Source organism: Trichosurus vulpecula, chromosome 1 (genome assembly GCF_011100635.1).
Source record: "Trichosurus vulpecula isolate mTriVul1 chromosome 1, mTriVul1.pri, whole genome shotgun sequence".
In the NCBI taxonomy this organism is placed as follows: Eukaryota; Metazoa; Chordata; class Mammalia; order Diprotodontia; family Phalangeridae; genus Trichosurus; species Trichosurus vulpecula.
In genome coordinates this window covers 69,378,620-69,395,660 of record NC_050573.1, presented here as the reverse complement: position 1 = coordinate 69,395,660, position 17,041 = coordinate 69,378,620, and the positions used below count along the sequence as shown (strand labels likewise).

Below are 17,041 nucleotides of genomic sequence, written 5' to 3'. Positions count from 1 at the left end.
CTTAAAGCCTCAACGCACTTAGAAGTGCAAATTCTATGTTAACGCAAAACAATAACTGCACGGGCCAGCACAGGGCAGACGTATAAATGTTGAACGAAAGAAGGCCCAACTTTCGTAACCAAAGCCCCGGGGCGGAATTCTGGGGGAGAACTAGGAACCGGAAACTAGTCTTTCATTTTCTGCCTCTCTAACTTGCACCTGGAACGGCCAATCAGCGTCTTTTCTACACGTCCTTGTCCCGCCCTTCTTCCTCTCCGCCCTCTAGTGGCAAGCAACTCTTAGGCCCTCGGCGGAGCTCCACTGGGTGCTCGTGGGCGGGGCCTTCCCGGAGAAGTGGCTCGGACCTGGTTGGCAGGAGGAGGGAGGGGAAGAGCATGACAGTGCGCTGTGGGCGGGGGAACGTCAGAGCGAGATGACGTTGCCGAGAGGGGGCCGAGGATAGGCCAATGGGGACCGGCGCGGTGACGACAAGAGTATGTCGGAATGCTGAGGCGGCGGCGCTGACCGGGTGCTGAGGTAAGCGCCGGGGCTGGCTGCGGACTCGCCTTCCCTTCTTAGACCCTGGATGGGACGCCGGCGGCGCGGAGCCTGAGGTAGGAGGCCGGGGGAGGCCTGAGGGCTGGGGAAGGCGGTGTAGTTTGGGTGAGGTCCCCGTGGGAGTTCACTCTTTACTGGGCTCGGAGGAGAATGGGGGTGAGGGGCCTCGGCGGGGGTCGGGGCTCGAAGTCGAGCCGGGGGCGGGAGGCCTTGGAGGAGCAGGCCAGACCAAGGAGGGAAGACTACGGGTGGGAGATGTCCTTGGCCTCGGAGAGGTTAAGGGGCCCACTGTGGGCCAGGAGGGGGCGAGGGATTGAGGGGCCTGGCCGTGTGTGTGCGGGGTCCCCTTGGGAGCCAGGCAGGGTCGGGGAGAGGGAGGTATAACATCCCCAGCGCGTCTAACCTCAGCCCGTTAGGTCCCTAACTCCTGGAAGCTTTGTCCTCCTTTAGGCCGCTCTGCCTGGTGCTGCAGCCTGTCTTTCCCAGGCCGGCATCCTCTTGTCATACTGCAGCAGTTGGGCTTCTTTTGGAGGCTGGCCTGCAGCCATGTCCACGTTCAGGCAGGAGGATGTGGAAGACCACTATGAGATGGGCGAGGAATTGGGCAGGTAAGTGCTTAGGGCCAGGAGAGAGGCAGATTATAGGGGACAGCTAGCCGTACAATTCTTTGCCAACATTGAAGTGGACTTCTGCTGTCTTCTCATTCAGGGAGACGGGGTTAACTGGTTAACGTTATCTTTTATCCTTTTTCATAGAAAGACTGCAGGGAAGGTGGTAAGGAAGGGCTCCCCTGAGGCCTCTAGAAGTTTGAAAAAAGGAGTTGAGTTCTTTGCTCCATTCTCACCAATCCTGGCTGTTTTGATTTTTTTGTGAGAAAAGTTTAAATCCCCTGATCCACCAGAGTAGATGATTTCCTATAAAGTCTGTGTACTTGGTTAGTCCTAAGGGCTCAACTCTCCCATGGAGTCTCAAACCTTATATGGTGAGTTTTGTTCAGGCATCTCTCCTAGTGCCGCCTATAGGCCAATCGGATGATGTCACCAGATAAAAATGTAAATAACTGAGTATTGTGTGTGTGTTCTGCTGAAAAGAGTTTCTTCTGACCACATGGGCCTCTTTGTTCCTTTAAAAGTCCATACTCTGCTTTTGGAATTTCCTCAAGTTGAGGCATGTAGGTTAGTTGGATGAAAGTAACAAGGTACTTCTTATAACAGTAGTTCACATTAAGTAGGACTTTAAGGTTTACAAAACACCTTCCTTATGATAGCCTTGGAAAGTAGGTTAGTGTGTAATCTGTATTTTATAGATGAGAAGACTGAAACTTAGAAAAATAAAATGACCTGCCTATGGTTACATTATTTTTTTAGAACTGGGATTTGAACCCAAATTACTTAACACCATGCTGCCTGATCTTTTACATTTCTCACTTTACTGAGAAATCATTCAATGCATATTGAGCCCCTACTGGGAACTCAACCTTGTGCTTTTTTGTTGGGGATATAGAAGAATTGTAAGGTGTGGTTCTGGACTTTGTGGCTGCTAGACACTTGCTGGCTGGCTTCAAGGGGTTTGTTTTTAAAGTGTAACTGGAAAGACAAATCTTAAAGGAAACAACAGAAATTAATGAGAATTTGTGTCCTACCAACTCTCAGGAAAATAGGAGTTTGGAGAGCGGAAAGAGAATGATTTAGTGTGATCAGGATAGGCTTCTTGGAGGAGGTGGGATTTGACTGAGGCCTTAAAGAATGGGTAGGCTTTGGAGAGGTAGAAGAGTGGGTGTGCATTCCATGTGGGGGTTGAGGAGAAACAAAGGCTAGGAGTCTGGAATGAGTGTAGAGTCCTTAGTGTAGTGATGAGAAAGGCTTGACTGAGTGGGCAGTTGCTGTTGGTAAGGGCAATAAGCCTGGGGAGGATTTTTTTCAGGGAAGTGAGACAAGAATGGATAGGTAGATTAGGGCCTAATTAAGAAGTACTTTGCCCTCCTACTCTTTTATGACTTCTGCTTTATGTTTTTTGATTTGTATAGTTTTTTTATTACCCATTTTCTTGCCTGGAAAGGCATGCAACTGCCTTTCTTTCTACTTTCTGGACATACTGTCTCACATCCACCAGTTGGGGGGTTAAGGGGACAACATCAAACCCTCTATGTATACCACCCAAAGGAAATCTGGTGACAGTGTATGAATATGTGTATGAGTTCTGAGTATGAGGACATCTAGATCTAATCCTATAGGATCACTGTTTTTAGGGGCAAACCCAAAATTGACTTACTCAAGCCCTTTTCCCATAGCTGAGTTATATTGCCATAGGCCTCTATTCTTAGTTCTGTCAGCTGCTGTTTTCATTTTTTCCTAGAGTTAGTAGCCTTCCACACCTTACTGGAGAGTGTATGTCTGGAAGAATACCAGCTATCCGCAGGTGCCTTGGGTGCTTTGTACAGTGTTGTGGGAGAAATATGGAGTGCGAACACAAGCCCCCTCACCTACTGGGTATAAATGAGGAATAAAGAAGGAGGCCTTTTCTTTTCTAAGAGCTTTTCTCTTTTCTCTCTTTCCCTTCATATTTTCCCTTATCTTGCCTCTTCCCTGAACTCCACAGTGGTCAGTTTGCAATTGTGCGGAAATGCCGTCAGAAGAGCAATGGGATGGAGTATGCAGCCAAGTTCATCAAGAAGCGTCGGTTGTCATCTAGTCGTCGGGGTGTGAGCCGGGAGGAGATAGAGAGGGAGGTGGACATTCTTCGGGAGATCCAGCACCCTAACATCATTACCCTCCATGACATCTTTGAGAACAAGACAGATGTAGTGCTGATCTTGGAGCTGGTTTCTGGGGGTGAGCTCTTTGATTTCTTGGCTGAAAAGGAGTCCCTAACTGAGGAAGAGGCGACCCAGTTCCTTAAGCAGATCCTAGATGGTGTCCATTATCTGCACTCCAAGAGGATTGCCCACTTTGACTTAAAGGTGAGTCCTGCTTTCCTGCCTTACTTTTCTCTGGGCTTTTAAAGGGCCTTCTCTGGCCAGTCTGTTCTTTCTTAAACTTGGTGTAAAGAAAACCTTGGTTTGAGTACTGCCTCTGCGCTTACAAGCTGTGTGCCTCTGGGTAAGTCACTTAACCTCTGTTAGCCTCAGTTTCCTTGTTCGTAAAAGGAATGATGGCCTCTAAAGTCTAAACTCGTAAGTCTGTAATCATATGATCCTGAGAATTCTGGCCAGCTCTAGTAATGATGCTTTGCTTGATATTCTTGCTTTTTCAACCTCTTCCTTATTTCCTTTTATGGAGAGGAGTTAATTTATGTTTTTTTAGTCTGAGTATTTAAGCCCCTATTTGTTGTTCCATTTTTCTGTTTTTCTTTTATCTTGGGTTTTGCGCCTCTCTAGTTTATTACTTTTTGTAGAACTGTTCAAATTCAATTTTTCCTTTTCAGAGATAGCTGCCTGTCAGTTCTTGGCCCACATCTGGAAGGGTTAGATGACCTTCTAACATAAGCTTATGTTTTTTTTCCTAATTTGAAGCATATTTGACAATAATTATTGCACTAGATTTATTCTTAAACTCCTTCTTACAGCCAGAGAACATCATGCTTCTGGATAAGAATGTGCCCAACCCTCGAATCAAGCTAATTGATTTTGGCATTGCCCACAAAATTGAGGCGGGGAATGAGTTCAAGAACATTTTTGGAACCCCGGAGTTTGTAGGTAAGTGGCCATCCTATGTAGTGGAGGTGATAGGGCCCAGAGTTCTGGGGGAAGGACTTTGTTGAACATTTAAGGACTCCCAGTTGATAAGGTTGCTTTTTCTGGCAGAGGGAGAGGTTAAGAGTGCTGGCTGCAGCATCTCTTAAAGCCCAAAGATGCCTGCCTTTCCTCCCTACAAAGCCTTTCTGTTATTACCTGGACTGCAACCATTTATTTCCCTGTTTGTCACTTTATCTTTTCTTTTGGGTATATAGAAATGCAAGTGCCTAAGTTGTGTCTTGTTAGGCCAGTGCCCAGATTGAATTAACCTTGTTGCATATCAAGTGTTGATCAAAGTGAGACTGATCTAACTTCTCTTCTTGTCCCTCCTAAAGCTCCTGAGATTGTGAACTACGAGCCACTAGGTCTGGAGGCTGATATGTGGTGAGTGAGAGGAGGTGATATGTTGGGCTGCCCTGATAACCTTCAGTTCCCCAGCAATTTGGCTAGGATTCAGTTTCCCAATGGAAATTATAGTTTCCCTTAGTATAGAGAGGTGAGGCAGCTTTTCTTTATGCACTGTCTCTCGTTCCTCTTTATGTCCATCTCTTAAAGGAATGGGGATGATCAGACCAAGTCCCTACCTCTAACAGCCTTATGAGGTTCAAGGCAGGTAAACAGATTGACTTGTTCCTATGACTTCTTCCCTCACTTGAAACATTAAAACCTGGTGGTAAGGATGGGATTTGGGCCGGCCAATGACCTTTTGTTCCCTTCTCCCTCCTTCCTTTCTCTAGCTAGTCTCTCTGATTTGAAGATGCCTCAGAATGCATCATATTTCACAGAAGGAGCCTATATTCACTCCACTATAATGGGAGCTGTCTTTTGGTCTTCTCAGTCTGGGACTAGTGACTAGTGGACGCTTCATGGCATTACCTGGCCTCCTGAGCTCTTCTTTGATCCTCAGAGTGGGGAGATGATTTTTAGGCAAATTGGTATATGGGCCTACAGAATTAGCAATCAAGAGGCATTATAGAGTTGATATGATCCGATTTCCTCGTTTTACAAGGAGGGAAAATTGAGGTCCATGGAGGAGAAGGTTTTTGGCCACGTAGTACAAGGGCATACTTGCCTATGTCTCCTGGTCTCCAATTACATTTCTGAAATCCTAGGAGTGCTAGTGAGGTTTATCAACCTTATATCCTTGCCATCTTCCAAAAGTCTCCATTCTGTAGTTTCTTCTGCTTTTAAACTTTTGCTTTGATAATGGCAAGTCCAGAGTGGGGTTGCCATTCTCTGTATCCAGAGAGGCTCTGGATAGAACTGTGCTGAAAAAAAAGCATAGGCTTTGCCCCTTCTGTGGGCCTCATTGTCTCTAGTTAGTAGCTCACTGGAGTTACAGAATAACATTCCATAGTGACCAAATTTCTTCTCTTTCCTTTCTCAGGAGCATTGGAGTGATCACATACATTCTGTAAGTATTTTCATATTTAATTCTCCTTGCAGGTGTCTCTGGTTAGGAGAAATATCAATGGCATGTCAACTCATTCTCCAACAAGCATACAGGAAATGCTTTGCCCTGTAATTGACGTTGTGATGAACAGCAAAAGAGTAGCTGTGGTTCTTGTCCTCAGATACCTCCCACAGAGGGGGAAGGCAAGACTTACACACGGATAGAAGACAGATAGAAGGGAATTGAGTGCTGGCTCGTGTGGTATAGATGCTGTGTCCTTGTGATGCTCGTTCTGATTGTCCTGCTTGTGTTGCATGGCTGGCTCTTTGTTATACCACACGGAGCTCTAGGTCAGCACTGGGAATGCCAGAAGTCACAATAGTTTCCTGACTTTTCACAAGAGGGTGGAACACACTTTCCTCACTTATAAAATGGGGGAAGCCAAGTGGTTGTTAGGTATTGGAGCATTGAGGAGATAGTTCCTGGGCTATACCTTGTGCTTCCTAGAGTTATCGGGACAGGCTGGTATTTGGAGAAAAAGTACTGTTTAAACCCAGACCTGTTATCTATCCTGCCAAGTGAAAGAACAAGGACTTTGTCCTTCTTATGTTTTTGGCTCCTGTGACTTCTGGGCTTTGTTTATATGATGCAGGCATTGGGGTACCTTGGGCCTCGGGCTGGTGTGGGTTTCTGAGGTTTGGTGAGCCCTCTTTGATGAGATCATGTATATTCTCTCTAGTTTGAGTGGAGCATCACCATTCTTGGGTGAAACCAAGCAGGAGACTCTCACCAACATTTCAGCTGTGAACTATGACTTTGATGAAGAGTATTTCAGTAATACCAGTGAGCTGGCTAAGGACTTCATCCGTCGACTGCTTGTCAAAGACCCCAAGTACGAGGTTCTGGGGACCTTGGGAGGGGGTAGGGCTGTAATTGGGTGGTATGGTGGGAAGACCTTACTTGGGTAATAAGAAGGCTTGGGTTGGAATCCTAGCACTGCCGCTCACTAATATGTAACTTTGACAAAGTCATTTATCTTCTTGGGGCCTACTTATTCGTTAATGGGGGCTTTGAATGGATATCCCTTCCAACTCTAGATCCTAGAGATGCTGGGTCATGAATGAGTCTAAGTTCTCCTTTTTTTTCCTTCCATTTAATTAAATTTTTATTCAGTGAAATGATGTATAAAAACTTACAAATCTGAGAATTCACCTACACATGAGGAATGATGGGATATTCAGTTTTAAACATATACACAGAGCACAGCTATTAGGTATTATTCCTATCTCCTCTCCTCTTTACTTCTATCATTTTGGGTTCCTGCTTTGTCCTTTGAACTATTCCTATTATTGGCCTAAGGGAATAATGGATGTTATTTACTATTTTCAAGCCAATGAGAATTTCAGGCACAAAATTTAAAAAAAAACCAAACAAACCATAATTTGATAATGAACATCAGAGCCAAATGCTTATCCCAAAAAGCAGATAGAGCCATTCACCCATCTTTTTGTATTCCATTTTGGTGTTTAAATCTGATATTGACAAAGTTCTCCTTCCTCCTAACCACTGACTTGAAATATTACTCTCCTTCCCTGCCCCTGGCCTGTTGCTTCAGCTAATCTTTCTCTGACTCGGTTTTTCTGTTTGTTGTATGGGGATAGTACTTATCATACGTACGTAGCATGGTTTGAATTTGAAATCAGATTGTATTTGAAAAGTGTTTTGAAAGTATGAAGTGCTATATAAATATAAGGCGGTATTATTCCAGGAAAAGGATGACCATTGAGCAGAGCCTGGAGCATTCATGGATTAAGGTGAGTAGAGTTTAGGCCACTCTGCCCTTGGGTTCACAGGGCATTGGGCTTGTAGTTTGGTAGAGCATTTTCATGGACTGACTCAGTGGTTTCAGTTTTAACTGAGCTTGACTTTTTGAGTTATACCACTCTAGCTTTGTTCATGGGATGAGAATGGTCCCTTCCCTTTTCAGGGTGTTTTGGGGACTCTTCAGCCAGTAGTCTGCTGAGGGCCAGCCATTGGGCAGTGCCAGTAGATAACAGAGACTGATCATGTCCGGGTATAGTGTTGTCTTGTAGCTTCTTGAAAAGGAACTTGGGGAAATCCTGAAGTCCTCCTTCCCCATACAGCCCTAGTAGGCTTGCTTGAAGATTTTTTCCTGAATATTCTTCCCCTCACATTCATCTCATACTGAAAGCATTTCACAGCGTTCCTCCCTCAGTGCCTGATCTTGTCATTAGTATAGAGCATTCCCCGGCCCTCCATGCGGGTCATTTTGCCCTAAAGAAGTCCTTGTACACCCAGCTACTCTCTTACCCCATGCAGGTGATTAAGAGGAGGAATGTGCGGAATGAGGACAGTGGCAAGAAGCCAGAGCGTCGGCGGCTGAAGACAACCCGTCTCAAGGAGTACACTATCAAATCCCACTCAAGCATGCCCCCGAACAACACATACATCAACTTTGAACGCTTTTCTAAGGTTCTGGAGGAGGTGGCAGCTGCTGAAGAGGGCCTGCGGGAGCTGGGGCGAAGCAAGAAGCTGTTCCGTGAGGACATTGAGGTCCTGACTTCTATCTATGAGGAGAAGGAGGCCTGGTATAAGGAGGAGAATGAGAGCATTGGCCAGGACCTCAGGCTGCTTCGCCAGGAGCTGCACAAGACAGAGGCACTGAAACGGCAGGCCCAAGAAGAGGCTAAGGGAGCGCTGCTGGGGGCTAATGGGCTGAAGCGCCGCTTTAGCCGCCTGGAGAACCGCTTTGAGGCCCTGGCTAAGCAGGTGGCATCGGAGATGAGGTTTGTTCAGGACCTGGTCTATGCCATGGAGCAAGAGAAACTGCAGGATGGGGACTGCAGTGTGCGTTAGTGGTTCTACGGGCTGGTGGAGAGGAGTGCCAACAGAGGTGGGGAGAGTCAGACTAAATGTCCAACAGCCCGTTGAGGCAGAGGGAAACTGACTGAAAACTTGCATGAAGACAGAGGATCTAGGATTGGCTGCTCTCTTCTACCCCTACCTCTCTAAGGGCCCTCTAGCAAAGAGCACAGACAATGCTGACATTCCTTTTATGTACCCTCCCTGGGAGGCTTTGATTTTTTTCTTAATCAGAGGGATAGGAGACAGGGATTGGCCAAAAAGGAATGTCAGCATGAAATAAGAATGTATTGAGCAATAACAGTCTCTGCAACACTGCTGCTTACCCTGGTTTAGTCACAGTTTGAATTGGGTGACTTTGGAAGACACCAGCTTCCTTTATTCTGCCTTGGGACTGAAGAAGCTTCCCATAATTTATGCAGCTGAGGGACATTCTAGGTTTGAGGGTCAGTGCTGTTGTCACCACCACCCCCTTGCCTGGTAAAACAGAAAAAGTATAAATGTTCCTTATGCCACTGGACACATAGCTGATTGTCTTCTGGAGGAGACTCACTGTGGCAGACTCTGCCCCCAGCCCCTGAATGGAGAACAGCATGAACAGGGTCTGTTATGTGCACCTAGAGAAATTCTGAACAGGGCCCTCATATTTTGAACTGACCTTTTTTGAGAAGATACCACTGTTAGCTAAGACTTGCAGAGCTGTAAGCCATGATGGAAAACATGAAACTACATGAGAATAAAATAGGACATCCTCCCAAAGTTAGACACAGTTGGAATATATATGTATTTTAAAAAATTTAGCAAATGCTCTTCTAGCCTTTTCTGTGTAAATGCACTGAGAAAAAAATCTTGCTCCTTTGTAAAGTCGCAGTTGATATTAAACACAGACCATTCAAATTCTGTCCCAGCATTGAATGGTGGCTCAGGCCTAGTGGCTGTCCTGGCACCCCTCCTTACTCCCAGTGCCTCCTAGCCATTGGCCTACTGGCCAGGGCCATTTGTTACCCTGTACATGGGTGAAAAGATAGGCCAACAGTCTGTCTATACCCAAACATTTTTCTTTGGTTTATGGCCATGGCTGCAGTAAAGCCCAGTACCATCTGTGACAGCGTTTCAAACTCATTATCACCCAGAATTTTTGGAGAAGCGCTGGGCCGGTTCCTTATTTTCATCTCCCAGGCCAGTCTGCCCACGCTTACTGCCTTTCCCTCTTGCTGCTGGCTATTCTACTGCACAAAGTGTCCCAAAAAGTCTTAGTGTTATTTTAATCTACTTGGGCTTAACACTGCTCTAAGGCTTTTGGGACACCCTGTATTTTTTGAAGCCAGATTTCTAGAACTCTTGTAGGCAATTTTCAGTTGCACCCAGGCAAGCTCCTTGAGGGCAAGGACAGTGTTTTATTTTTCAGGATTGGTTTTTTCCATCTGTGATTACACTTACTCTACCTACCTCAGACTTGTTGGTGGAAAAGTGCTTTGCAATATGAGTTATTATTATTTTTTCTCCACAGCACCTGGTACATAGTACCATATACTTGATTGTTTTTTGAATGCTGAGTCAAGCTTTTTGGGCTTAGAGACTTCCCCCTTCCTTGGGCAGTTAATTGTAGGATTCAGCAAATTCAACCCAAATCACGTTTAAGTACCTACTATATGTATAGTCCTGTATCTACTGAGTGCTGAGAGAGAAAAATAAACTTAAGTGGTTCCTGCCGTTATGGAGCTTACAGTCTTGTAGGTCATATTAAAAAGGGTTAAAACCAGAAGGAATCATTTAATCCATTGGAGTCAAACTCAAATAGAAATGGGGATCTCTTAGGGCTGCATATGTTGACTTAGAAAACAACATATTAACAGTATCTACGTTCTATTGTATTTATTTATTTTGTTAAATATTTCCCAATGACATTTTGATGTGGTTCAGGCCTGAGTGTTGCAGGCTACAATGTGGGCCTTCTGTTTGACACCTCTGATCTGTCCTCATCTTACCGCTTCAGAATTGGGTCCAGAAAAGTTGTGACATGTCCATAAGAAAAGGGAAAGGATGTTTTAAAAATCATGAGTTATTTATGGGATTCTGGACGGAGATCTAGAAAGGACCTCAGTGGTCATTTAAACCAACCTTCTCATTTTTTACATGCGGAAACAGGTTTCAGATAATGTAGGGAGTCCTTCAGGGTAACTTGCTGAATCTCTGACACCCCAAGTCAAACAGAGCCCTAGGCAGTCTTTATAGATCATGTCAAATATTTGTTAAATCAACAATGGTGCTTAGCAGTGCCTTCAGAGCATGGGAATACATGGGAAAGGACACTTGTAAACTCATGCCCTCAAGGATCAGCTCACTTAATCCAGGTGTCTCTTTATGGAACAAGACACTTCTTTTGAGCTGCCTGTAAAGAGAATTCAGATTTCCTATGGGTTTCCATTACAGAACTGGAGATATGTTCTCTAATAGATGGAATCAAATACTTTTTTGTGAATGAGTTTGTATTGTGGTCAGACTTATGACATCATGATGTTTCTAATTCTAGCATCTCTTCTCTTCTTTCACTTCTTTTTTTCCTATCAGCCTTTTCTCAGATCATGATAATTTCTTCAGTGCCTGGGGATCCTAGTTCTGGTCTTAGTTCTTGGAACTTAGTCCTGTTTTTCTTTTAGGTTGGGTAATTTAGGTTATGTAATCAGGCAATAATACCATGCTTGGCCACCAGATGCTGCCTTCTAACAAATTATATACACTGGCCTGAAAAAAACCCAAGTTTGAGGCTGCAGGTTTTATAAAATGAATTAGTGCCCAACGTTACCTAATTCTTTTAAGTTTGGAAATCTGTAAAAATAAGTTGACTTAAAGTAAAAGGTACCTGTACAGTCTTTTCTTAGCCTAGAGAGTGGTTGGGCACACTTTTAGGATACTAGGGTTAGGAATGGGCTTTTCTCAACTGTAGCAATGAACTCTGTGGGAGTTTCTTCTCCTAGTGAAATTATCTTCTCTTTTCATATTTACCTACATATAACTTTTTGGAGTTCTTAAGATAATGAAAGGTCTATCTCATGGAGAAAGTTGAGTAAGCACTTCCCTTTACCTTCCCTGGGTCTCTTGAATGGTCATGGAGATCAAAGGAACTGGGGTGTGGGCAAATCTGAGATTTGGCGTCCTCGTGGATAAACTGTTGAGGGACAAGGGAACACTAGATCAGAAGCATGAAGTACCTTCTGTTCCAGGAGCAGAGGGAGAGAATTGGTGCCATCTCAGGCAGTCACCTCTGGCCACTGGCACCCCAAAGACTCTGATGCATAAGGTCTGAGATATAGGTGGTACTACATGCCACGACTGTTGGGAGCTATAGTATGATGGTATGTAGTGTCAGAAACATCCTCTTCCCTGGGGTTACATTTGTGGGGGGAGAGAGGAGTTTCTCTGTTTAGCTGTTTATAGAGCAATGATTAGAGGAACCCAGGAATCACAATAGTGATGAACCAGGGTCCAGAAGCACCAGTGATGGTAAAAGTACCTCTCATTAGTCATTTCAAACTGTTAATTGAGGGCTTAGTCATGTGTAAGGCATTCTGGTAGGTGCTGGGGACACGAAGACAAAAATGAATTCGTTCTTGCCCTCTGGAAGAGGCAAGTGGTCTCAGGGTGTCTAAAGCTTCCTGGAGAGCAGGGGGGCCAGGGTATTTGGTTCTAGGGGAGGTGGTTCCATCCCCCTCGCCCCTCTTGGTGCATGGCTCCTGCCTGGTCAAGAGTTAATGCCTCCCACTCTTATGCTTTGTTATTCCCGCAGATATATGTAACCTGGGACTCTGTAGTGTACCCTGGTCTATAGCTATTGTATGTGCATGTTCCTGAGTGCCTGTTATGCACACGCATATGCAATATGTCACAAACTGTATTTCTTGGACCCCTGGGCTATATTCAGTTCATTCTCTGGATTGTAGGGAGAAAGCCCAATCCTTAAGGCCTAGACAGGTCTAATTTTTAAAAAAATTATGTTTATTTTTTAATATTTATTTTTTAAATTTGAGTTCTAAATTCTCTCTGTCCGTAGCCCTTCCCTCTGCCATTGAGAAGGGAAGTAATGTGATACCTATTAAATGTGTGAAGTCATGTAAAACATTTTCATATTAGCCATGTTACAATAAAAAAAATAAAGTAAAGAAATATGATTCAATCTCCACTCTTGAGTTCATCAGTTCTCTCTCTGGAGGTGGGTAGCATTTTTCCTCCTGACTCTTCTGGAATTGTGGATCATTGTATTGATCAGAGTAGTTCAGTCTTTCACAGTTGATTATCGTTAACATATTGCCGTTACTGTGTACAGTAGTCTTCTGGTTCTGCTTGCTTTATTTTGCATCATTTCATGTAAGTATTCCCAGGTTTTTCTGAAACCACCCCCTTCATCATTTTTTATAGCACCATAGTATTCCACCCCAATCATATACCACAGCCTGTTAAGCCATTCCCCAATAGATGGGCATCTCTGCAATTTTCAATTCTTTGCCACCAGAAAAAGAGCTGCTATAAATATTTTGTACATATGGTTCCTTTCCCTTTGGTCTTTTTGGGATGCAGACCTAATAATGGCATTTCTGAGTCAAAGTTTTATAGTACTTTGGGCCTAATTCCAAATTGTTTTCCAGAATGGATGGACCAGTTCACAGCTCCACCAACCATTAGTTACACATTACTGGAACTCTTTCCTTATCCCCTCTAGGCAGGCTTTATTTTTAAAAACCCTCCATTTTTAATTAGCCAGGGACCAGTTATTTTGTAGGTTAATTAGGTTCTTTGCTTCCTTACCTGCTGATTGTGTCAGTGCCCATTACTATTGCTGTTGGAGGTAAAGCTGGGGGAGGGAGTAGAAACTGAAATCCCTTTACACTATTAAAAATTATCAAGGACTCCCCTCTCCCCTCAGGAGCTTTTGTCTGTGTGGGTTATGCCTGTCAATATTTGCTGATTAGAAATTAAAGCCTGTTAGTATTATGAAAAGTTTTGACCTTGTGGACCCCCTGAACCACTGCTACAGGAGATTCTCATCACATACTTTTTGTAGATTCCTGAGAATAGGGATACCTTAATACTATTTTATATCTACGAGAAAGAAGAATCATAGAATGTTAGACACAAGATGGGACCTGAGAGACCATAGAATTCAACCTTTCTTTTTTTTTTTTTGTTTTTGTTTTTTTGTTTTTAAACAGAGGCAGAGACAGGCCCAGAGTGGGACAACTTTACAGAGGAGGAAACAGGCCCAGAGAGAAAGAATGATTTATCTTAAGACATAAAGTTAAATAGTAGAATCAAAAACAGGACTCAGGCCTCTGGGATCCCAATTCAGTGACTTTTCTATAATACAATTGTTTCTAAATACAAAACAGCTTAATTTTCAACATTTTGAAAAATGTAACCATTATAAATGAGGAAACGAGCTAAGAGCAGTTGAATGACTTCCTGAGGTCACAGAAATACTTAGTGGCCGGGCTGAGATTTGAATCCCAGGTCTGATTTCAATGTAGTTTGTGAATCCTAAAGGAATGTCAGCCACTATTACTCCTAATAGACTGATAGAACTAGAAGAAAACCTTTTTTAGAATATATAATGTCAGAACTGGAAGGTGCCTTAGGTCATTTAGACCAACCCTCTCTTTTTTACAGAGGAGGACACAGGCCTAGAGAAAGTTTGTTCAAGGTAGAACCCAGTTCTCTGGTCTTTTTGTCCAGTGCCCTTTCCAATATTTGTTTATATGCAAAATGGCCATATTTCCTCCATCAAAAATAATGTAATTATATTATAAGTACTTGTTAGAATCACTCACCTACATTATGTCCCTCGGAAAATTTATTCAATGTTCTTGCTTAAGACCATTCCTCTAAACAAAATAAAGCAACACAAACATTCCTCCCTGCTTCCTCTTCCTTCCCCTCCCTCCCCCTGATCTTTTTATTTATTTATTTATTTTTGGAGGGGGGAAGGCAGGGCAATTGGGGTTAAGTGACTTGCCCAAGGTCACACAAGTAATTGTGTCAAGTGTCTGAGGCCGGATTTGAATTCAGGTCCTCCTGACTCCAGGGCTGGTGCTCTACTCACTACACCACCTAGCTGTCCCTCCCCCCACCTTTTTAGATTGTTACCTTGTTATACCGTTGCTACATTTTCCTTTAGGTGACTTGGATGTGACTGGATATGAATTAATAATGTAGTGTGATTACATTTTGAAGGTCTAAGTACCTGAATTGGTACAGCTCATTGAGAGATTTAGATGTATTCCCTCCATCTGGATCAGTGCCAAACTAGGTCCTCTCTAGAACTTAAGGAAATTGTGGATCTTTTGGCTTGATGTATATGAGGAATAACTTCAGGCATAATAGAGTGGCCAGCCAGTATCGACCTACCTCTAGACAAATATTTACTGATGCTTACAGTGAGCAGCTATCTGGGAAAGATACATCAATGAATGACGTGGATGTTGTGCCTGCCCTCTGGAGCTCACACTCTTGTTGGGAAGATAAGCTACCAGTGCATGAAAAGAGTACTCGCCATACAAGGTTGTTTGTAGGCAGTGCCAAATGAGTAGTATTGACTCATTTTCTATGACAATTCATAGGAGACAGAGGAGAGACTGCTGGGCTGGGGTGGTCAAAGTAGGCTTCATAGAGGAGGGTAGGACGTTGGCTGGCCTTCGATATTAGATGGCATTTGTATTTGGTGGTGTTGGGCTAGGCAGTGTGATCAAAGACAGGGTCCTGGAGAATCCATAGATTTAGAGCTGGAAGGGACCAATGCTTTTATTCTATGGAAGAAGAAACATGCCCAGTAAGATTGTTGCTTGCCCAAGGTCACAAAAGCATTAAGTGATATATATGTTATGACATCCATGAAACAGGGAATCAAGGTGGCTGAGCTGGGGAGTTGTTAGTGATGATGCTGGGGGGATATCTTTGAGTGAGCTCACAGAAACTCTAACTTTTCAGATTGACTCACTCTGCCTCAAGTCCTGAAACTATGGGATTAGCTGGTGGGACCTCTCTTCCTCTCAGGTCCGTTTTCAAGCTGTTCAGTCTGAACACAACCATCAGGTGGCAGACTTGAGTTGCATACATTTGCTACTCCAGAGAATTTGCAGAATTGGAGGTGGGCATCTCTTTGGTATATTCCAGCTGAGAGGCCCTTTAAAGATCATCTGGTCCAATCCCTCCATTTTATAGAGGAGGAAACAGGCCCCAAAGTGTCAGGAGGCTCAGACATGAAAGCATTATACATATGTGAGTGGTTACAAATTCCAACCTCAAGGTCCTATAGAGAGTAATTTCTTAGGGGAAAAAGGGGGTGGTATGTTTTAGCATGTGCCTTCTTCCCCCTCCATACCCAGCCAGGGAGTACCCCATGATGAAATATGAAAGGGGGTAGGAATATCCACCTTTGGAATATCTCTGATTTTTGAATTGTGGGATCACAGATTTCGAGCTGGATCTCAGAGGTTATCTGGTTTAGCCCCCCTCTTTTTACCCTAAGGAATTGAGGCTCAGAGAATGACTTGCCTGACTGCACAGGTGGAGCTGAGATTCAGTCTCAGGTCTTATCATTCTGTCTTCCCACTGTAGCACACTGCCTCTCTGGAGCTCACTCTGAGACCCAAAGCCCTGGCTGTTCTAGCAGGGAATCGAGGGAGTCTAGCCCAGACCACCCATCTGGGGGGCAGCCTCACTGGGATCTCCACCTCCTTGGAGATGGACCAGGCTGCTGCAGTGGGACTGCGCTATTTCCCTTGCTGCAGTGAAGATAGCCTCTTCTACCCAGCTACTAGAAGGGGAGGACCACCCCCTCCAGCATCATCTTGAAAGCCCCAAATCACTGCTCAGTATTATGGTACCTCCTATAATGACTTTTCCTTTTTGCAGAGCCGGGTTTATCTTCCTACATCTTTCCCATTTGCCTTCCTTGAGCACAACCCAGCTGATAGTGGGAGGAGCTGGCCGGCATTTTTAAAACTGGATAGGGATTGGTCATGTACTGTAGGCCCACTGAATATTGATGTTTCTCTCCTTCACTTTCCATGCAAATCCAACAAGACAGGATTGCAGTGAATGTTGTATATTTGGGCAGTGGGAGGAAGATGTGACTTTTCACTGGGCTTCCTGCCGGGTTGCTTTTCAGGCATTTTCCAGAAAGTTTGTGCTGGCTATTTCTTTAGACCATCAGTCAATCAGGGAGGCAGTTCTGTAGTGGAAAGAACAGACCTGGGAGATCTGTGTTGTACCACAAATTCACTGTGTGACTTGGGTAAAGTACTTTTCCTCAGTGGTTTCATTTTCTTTCTCTGTAAAATTGTGGGGCTTGGATTAAGGCCCCTTTTCACCCATGAAAGCCTGAGACTCCAAGTCTTTATAGAGAGGGCTATACAGAGGTCCAAGTCCATGTTGTCTTCCCTTGTAGGGCAGAGGGCAGGGTAGTTGTCTCCTCTGGTATGCAATGCTGGGAGGGAAATAAT

At 44.2% G+C, this 17,041-nt stretch overlaps 1 protein-coding gene across 1 annotated transcript; it reads left to right on the top strand.

Moving 5' to 3' along the window:
• Positions 1 to 418: 418 nt before the first annotated feature.
• Positions 419 to 12,720, top strand: DAPK3 (death associated protein kinase 3). Its single transcript, XM_036767171.1, has 9 exons — positions 419 to 593; positions 988 to 1,145; positions 3,136 to 3,496; positions 4,102 to 4,231; positions 4,606 to 4,654; positions 5,658 to 5,684; positions 6,403 to 6,555; positions 7,432 to 7,477; positions 8,004 to 12,720. Exons 2-9 carry the CDS (start codon positions 1,084 to 1,086, stop codon positions 8,538 to 8,540), a joined length of 1,365 nt encoding a protein of 454 aa, XP_036623066.1. The 5' UTR covers positions 419 to 593; positions 988 to 1,083; the 3' UTR covers positions 8,541 to 12,720.
• Positions 12,721 to 17,041: the final 4,321 nt, after the last annotated feature.

What these genes read in the sequence shown, in the direction of transcription:
- DAPK3 (XM_036767171.1), top strand. Translation starts at nt 1,084, where the DNA reads ATGTCCACGTTCAGGCAGGAGGATGTGGAAGACCACTATGAGATGGGC. An exon ending in GGTCTGGAGGCTGATATGTG is followed by an intron (nt 4,655 to 5,657) that starts GTGAGTGAGAGG and finishes TTCCTTTCTCAG; the next exon opens with GAGCATTGGAGTGATCACAT. An exon ending in GGAGTGATCACATACATTCT is followed by an intron (nt 5,685 to 6,402) that starts GTAAGTATTTTC and finishes TATTCTCTCTAG; the next exon opens with TTTGAGTGGAGCATCACCAT.